Source organism: Mustela erminea, chromosome 9 (genome assembly GCF_009829155.1).
Source record: "Mustela erminea isolate mMusErm1 chromosome 9, mMusErm1.Pri, whole genome shotgun sequence".
NCBI lineage: Eukaryota > Metazoa > Chordata > Mammalia > Carnivora > Mustelidae > Mustela > Mustela erminea.
Genome location: NC_045622.1, coordinates 103,211,997 through 103,217,851, shown reverse-complemented (window position 1 = coordinate 103,217,851; position 5,855 = coordinate 103,211,997). Strand labels below are relative to the sequence as shown.

Below are 5,855 nucleotides of genomic sequence, written 5' to 3'. Positions count from 1 at the left end.
GCAGTAGAAATGTCCTGAATCTTCAGCCAAGGGGGCAGAATAAAAAAAAAAAATAGGGACCCACAGTGCTGTTGGAATAGAAAATAATCAACGTGCATGTCTTTGTCTCTTGTGAAAGATTTGGCACAGCGTGGACTGATACAAGAAAATCTGAATCAAACAATTTATTTCTATTTATGCAGATTTGGGGACCATAGAATGAACTGTTTTATGATTCCTTGAAAAGTTGGTCAATGGCATGGTGGGCAATCAAAAGAAAATTCCTCATCAGCAATTAAAATAAATCTTTATTTATTTTTTTGTTTGCATTGTTTTTTAAATTTTATTTTGAATTCAACTAATTAACATATATTTTTTAATTTATTTTTTTTTATTTTCAGCATAACAGTATTCATTATTTTTGCACCACACCCAGTGCTCCATGCAATCCGTGCCCTCTCTAATACCCACCACCTGGTACCCCGACCTCCCACGCCCCCACCACTTCAAACCCCTCGGATTGTTTTTCAGAGTCCATGGTCTCTCATGGTTCACCTCCCCTTCCAATTTCCCCCAACTCCCTTCTCCTTTATTATACTGTTTTTCCACCCACAGGTGGATCCCAGGGATATAAACTTAAGGACAGTCAGGCAGGTGTATTCTCACAGTCTTGGTTGTATGTGGTAAACAGCCAAACAAGGGAAAATTAATAGGTCAAACTGATTGGAAATGCCAAACCACCGTGATCTACTAAAATGTGACCTCATCATACACATGTTCAGGAGAGACTACTGAGGGGTTGTTGTCATTATTCGGTAAGAAAACCACCACCTGTGGAAAAATCAGAACATTGAATCTTTATGGTCTACAGTTAGGGGCAAGTTATTCCACATGCTTAGGAACAATATGGTCTCTCAACACTTTCCTTCAGAATCCTGATACCTGGTGGCTCTATGTTCTCATTCTTGCTTTAACCCTCCTTTCCTTCAACAATACCAGAAACGACCTGCATATCAGAAAAAAAGGACTCTTCAGGGTTTAGGGACAGTTCTTTGGCTGAGTATGGTTGGCCATTTCCCTCGCTGTCCACCTGTGCTATCTCCTTCAAAGATGATAAAGATTTATATATGAAACAACATTTTCCCACTTTCTCTTCCTAATACCTCCCAACTAAAAGAGGACACAAACACACACACACACACACACACACACACACACACACACTCACACACACGGAGGCAGAGAGAGAGACAGAGAGGGAGAACCCTAAAGACCCAGAGCACTCACCTTGTTGACAGAACAGGCCACTTTGCATGCATAGATAGAGAGAGACAAAGCGATGCCGCCTTCTGCCAGAGAGAGGAACACCATGCCAGTCAGCATTCCCTGCAAAACAGATGGAAAATCCCCACAAGTTATAGAAGACAGAAAAGCAGGAGTTGTAAGAGGAGAGAATCGGGCAGAAGTTGTTGGCCAAATTTCACATCTGGTGGATTCCTGAATTTTCTCCCAATTCACATATACTGAATGGACAACTTGAAAATGGATCATTAGAATTCTCCTCTTTTCCTCACAGGCTCAAGAACATCGGGTAAGTCTAGGCAAGTCCATACCGATTTTCGTTTGTTTGCCTGACTCGGCCCCACGTCTCATGACCAGGGTTGACTTCTTGCCTTACACGTCTCCTTCGGTCTCTCAGCAATTGTTTCTTAGAACAGCCTGCCTTGAACCCCCTGAACTTCTCCCCCTCTCTGGCTGCACATGCATTTAAGAATACGAATGCACACTCCCCCATCACTGCAGCTGGTTGTTCAGAATCTCTGAACATCACAGAGCACCCAGAATACCAGCTTTCTTTTTCTCCTCAGATAGTTTTTAAAATCATGAGAAAAGTGTCCCTCAGAGAACTGAGTTCTCGCAGAATTTTCCGCTCACCGACCACACATCAGGGATTTCAGACATGAATGGTATTGAAAAGCTAACTTTTTTGCTCAGTGCTCCTGGCAAGACACAAAGGCCTAGATCCCTTTGCCTTCAGGAGGGTGTCCAGCATCTACATAACCAGTGGCTGTGGTCAGTTCTGTGGTGAGAATTTATGGAGGAAAATTCAGACAAGACCAGTTTACAGATTTCCATTAAAAGAACAGGATATACTTACTATAAATAAACTTCCATAGGAAGACCTCCATATCACATCTCTATATATGAGTACTTCTTTTAAAATTGTCATAATTGTGCCAAGCACTGCTACAATAGCACTGACGGTATTCAATCCCAGGCTGCATTGGATCTGAAAAGAATGAGAGAGAGAAGTTGTTGCAAACCCTTCTCCTGCTCTTCCTGTGTTCGACTTGTCAGTCAGGACCATTCAGCTGCTCTGAGCTGAGTATGGGAATTGGCTTGGGGATCTTCCCCAGTCTACGGAATAAGGATGGGCCCCTGGCACAGTTACAGTTTTGGCTGCCTCAGGCTTAGGCACAGGAAACATGTGCCCATGGAACTTCACACAGCACAGAGCTAAGCCATTGTAGGGAAGCCCTTGTAAGGAAGCACTTGTAGGGGATGCCCCCAAACATTTCTAGGGTCCTTTAGAGAACCAACAAGGTTCTATGTGCCATAGCCTTGTAGCTGAGCAATTCCTTGTTTCACTAGACCTACCTGAGCCTCACCAGTGAGACACTTACCAGACACCTGGTTACTTTTCTTCCCGCAGCAATGGACAGTGCTCCAGATGTGAGGAACTGACCAAAGAGAGAGAACCCACTGAGGGCTTGCCCCTGCCCTCCTGTCCTTACAACATCCTCCTTGCTCCCCAAACACTCAGCCCGAGCTTGGGACCTACCCAGCAGTGTGTGGATTTTTGAGAGAGAAGGATGAAGGTATTGCAGGTACCTGAAAAATTGCAAATGCTGAAACAATCGCTAATACTCACAGAGAAGGACCCCCATATGTGATAGCCTGTTGCAGTGGCCACGTAGTGAAGTGTGGAGTCCAATGGAGGAAAAAGACTGATTGTCACACCCAGGCACAGCATTATCAGTCCAATGAGGATCTGAGCCACCTGGAGGGTAAAAGACATCCTTGAGGGGGCAGCTTCTCAGGAGGAAGATTCTCTCTCAGATCAGTGCACACTAACTTCTCTCCCACCTCTGAGACCCCCAGGCCTGAGACGATCTCCTAGGAAGATAACAGGGTATCCATCAAGTCTTTTTCCTTGTCTGGTGCAGGACATTGGCAGTAGGTTAAAACTATTTTTTCATGTAATTGCTACCTAACTAGAGACTTTTTTTTTTTTTTTTTTTTTAAATTCCAGTGATGGACCGCTTTCCACTTCTTTCCACTTCTTGAATCTATAAGGTTTGTGCAGCTCAGGAAGGCTCCACTCAGTCCACCACAATCAATGATCTAGAGAACTGGAGTGTCATGAGGAAGTCCCAGTGCCATCTTGGGAGTCATTCTTCTCCCCACGGCCAATGCACTGATCTTGCGCCCACTCACCCCTAGGACCTGTGGCTGTCCCTTCAGGAAGAGCAGCAGATTCTGCTGCTGCTGGGAGGGTAAAACCCAGGCACCCAGGTGGCGCAGCTGGTTTATACTCTCACTCTCAGGAAGGTTTATTGTGTAGTCTTGGGCTGTCTCTGCCTCCAACGTCCCTGTGTTGCTGTTGACACCAGGAAAGAAAACACTCTCAGCATAGATTCACATTTAAATATCTTCCTTGTTCAATAGCAAAATCCAATGGCAAGGGATTTGTGTCTTTGAGAAAAATATACCACATTTTACTTCTATGGTTTGATTAAGGCATAACCCAGATTTTTCCCATACCTACCCAAGCGGATAAATCTAGACTAAATTACAGTTTCCAAACTTCGGCAGTGTACACACGTTATTGATCCTAAAGCAGGGAGTCTAGCTAACCCTGTAAGACTGAAACCCAGGTCTCTACCTCTCCCCCTCATCTTCCAGAAACAAAAGCAACTACCCATTCACAGCAAGACTTCAAGCAAGAGTTTTCCATTCACAAAGTTCCTCTAGCTTGACTTATAGGGAGCCCCATAGTCTAAGCACCTGTATCTATCCCTCCCACCTAGACGCCATCTCAGAGACAAAGCATGGGGTTAAGATGAGAAACGATTTCTTCCTACCTTTGCATCTCCTCAGTACACACTTGATGAGTACACAAGACTTGATGGCTACACAAGTCTCAGTACACACGAATGGGTTATGGTCCCTTCTGGTGTGTGGTCTCTAGTTGACAGTGTTCAAAGACAGTGACCTACTCTGATGTATTAAGTGTGAAGAAAACATTGCCCAGAGTCTTGTGCTGGCCATTTGTTTCCTGTGACTTATCTCATTCAACCTGCCAGATGAGTATCTGTGATGTTCTTCGTCTTGGTAATACATCCCGAAGATAATAATCTAACTCCACTTCTCACGCACTGAAAACCGTATCGGAGTATGCACGTGTTCTCCATGTCACCTCCTCCCCACTGCTGTGCTCCTCCTGAGTTCTACACAGAAGTCAGTGCATGCCAGATCCTCACTTTTTTGGGTGCACGCTATCCTGATTTCATAAGTTTTCATAAACCAAAGCTTTGCTGAAGCCCTTGCTTTAATTAATGCTATTTTATGTCATTTTATATTATCAGTTGATTTTATGACATAACATTTTTTTTTTTAGATTTTATTTATTTATTTGACAGGGAGAGATGACAAGCAGGCAGAGAGGCAGGCACAGAGAGAGGAGGAAGCAGGCTCCCTGCTGAGCAGAGAGCCCGATGCGGGGCTCGATCCCAGGACCCTGAGATCATGACCCGAGCCGAAGGCAGCGGCTTAACCCACCGAGCCACCCAGGCGCCCCATGACATAATATTTTTAACTATGCAATACACTCTCCATTTTAAACTTTCTGGTTGTATCAGGAATTTTTAGCATAATCTATGTGATTTTTCTAGACTCGTAACCCAGGGCATATTCACTTCACTAAATAAAAGTGGAACGGTTCTTCCTTCTAATTCTAGCCAGATGTGCCGCAAAGAAGTATTTCCTAGTTATTCATGGCGTATGTGCCTTTGAAGAACAGTGATCATTTATGTAGATGGTATCTCTCTCACAAATTCATTGCTTCCGCCCCTTAGCTGGTCCTCTGATTGGCACACTTAGCTGGTCCTCAGCTGGCACACTGATTCTCAAAGACATCAGCTTTCCATCAATATCCAACAGTATTTCCTAAATAAGAGTAAAAGCCCAGTGATGATGGTGGTGTGTGTTGTATTAGAGTATTATACCTAGTCAGTTCTCCTACAGCTCGTGGTCTTTGTAGGCAGATTTCCCGCTGTATCCACGCCCCTGAGAAAGTGCTCCCTCTACTGTCCCTATTTGGGCTTGCAAGTCCTTTTCCATATGATAAGATGCCTTGGGGGACAGTTCTGGTTTTAGGCTATAACCCACACAGCAACCCCACAAGAATCGTCCTCTCTTGGACAAGTTGTGCTGCTGTGAGTCTAATACTGACAAATCCCTCCTCCACAGTGTGAATCTTCTTACCACCATGCAGTTCTGGAGTTCTGCACAACCTCAGACCATCTATAGTAGGGTAATAGGCTAGAAATGCCTAGGAACACTCATCTGGGCTCCACTGAGCCTCCCACAGACATCTCCCCTTTCCAAACCAATGTTAGGGCTGAACCAACCTTTGTGGTTATTAGAATTGCAAAATGTCCTTCAGCAGCAATCATTAGGAGAGATCTGAAAATTACACAGTGCACTGGGGGCACACAGCAAGGTCAAGAATGGGAGAGAAGTAGGGGAGCAGGGGTCTAGAGTTCTGCTTTTATTGGGGATGAGGGTGAGGACCTAGGGTTTGGGGAACTCAT

General features: G+C 44.5%; 1 protein-coding gene across 1 annotated transcript; it reads right to left on the bottom strand.

Annotated features, from left to right (window-relative positions):
• Positions 1–499: 499 nt before the first annotated feature.
• On the bottom strand, positions 500–4,268 carry LOC116600182 (membrane-spanning 4-domains subfamily A member 4A-like). Its single transcript, XM_032360307.1, has 7 exons — positions 4,125–4,268; positions 3,478–3,640; positions 2,912–3,040; positions 2,664–2,720; positions 2,138–2,269; positions 1,267–1,365; positions 500–810 (listed from the first exon to the last, which is right to left on the bottom strand). Exons 1-7 carry the CDS (start codon positions 4,130–4,132, stop codon positions 730–732), a joined length of 669 nt encoding a protein of 222 aa, XP_032216198.1. The 5' UTR covers positions 4,133–4,268; the 3' UTR covers positions 500–729.
• Positions 4,269–5,855: the final 1,587 nt, after the last annotated feature.

Bases quoted from the DNA above. Each gene is read 5' to 3' on its own strand.
- LOC116600182 (XM_032360307.1), bottom strand. The intron at 2,721-2,911 runs GTGAGTATTAGC...CTCTTTGGTCAG, and splicing joins ACATATGGGGGTCCTTCTCT to TTCCTCACATCTGGAGCACT. The intron at 1,366-2,137 runs GTAAGTATATCC...TCTGTTTTGCAG, and splicing joins CCTATGGAAGTTTATTTATA to GGAATGCTGACTGGCATGGT.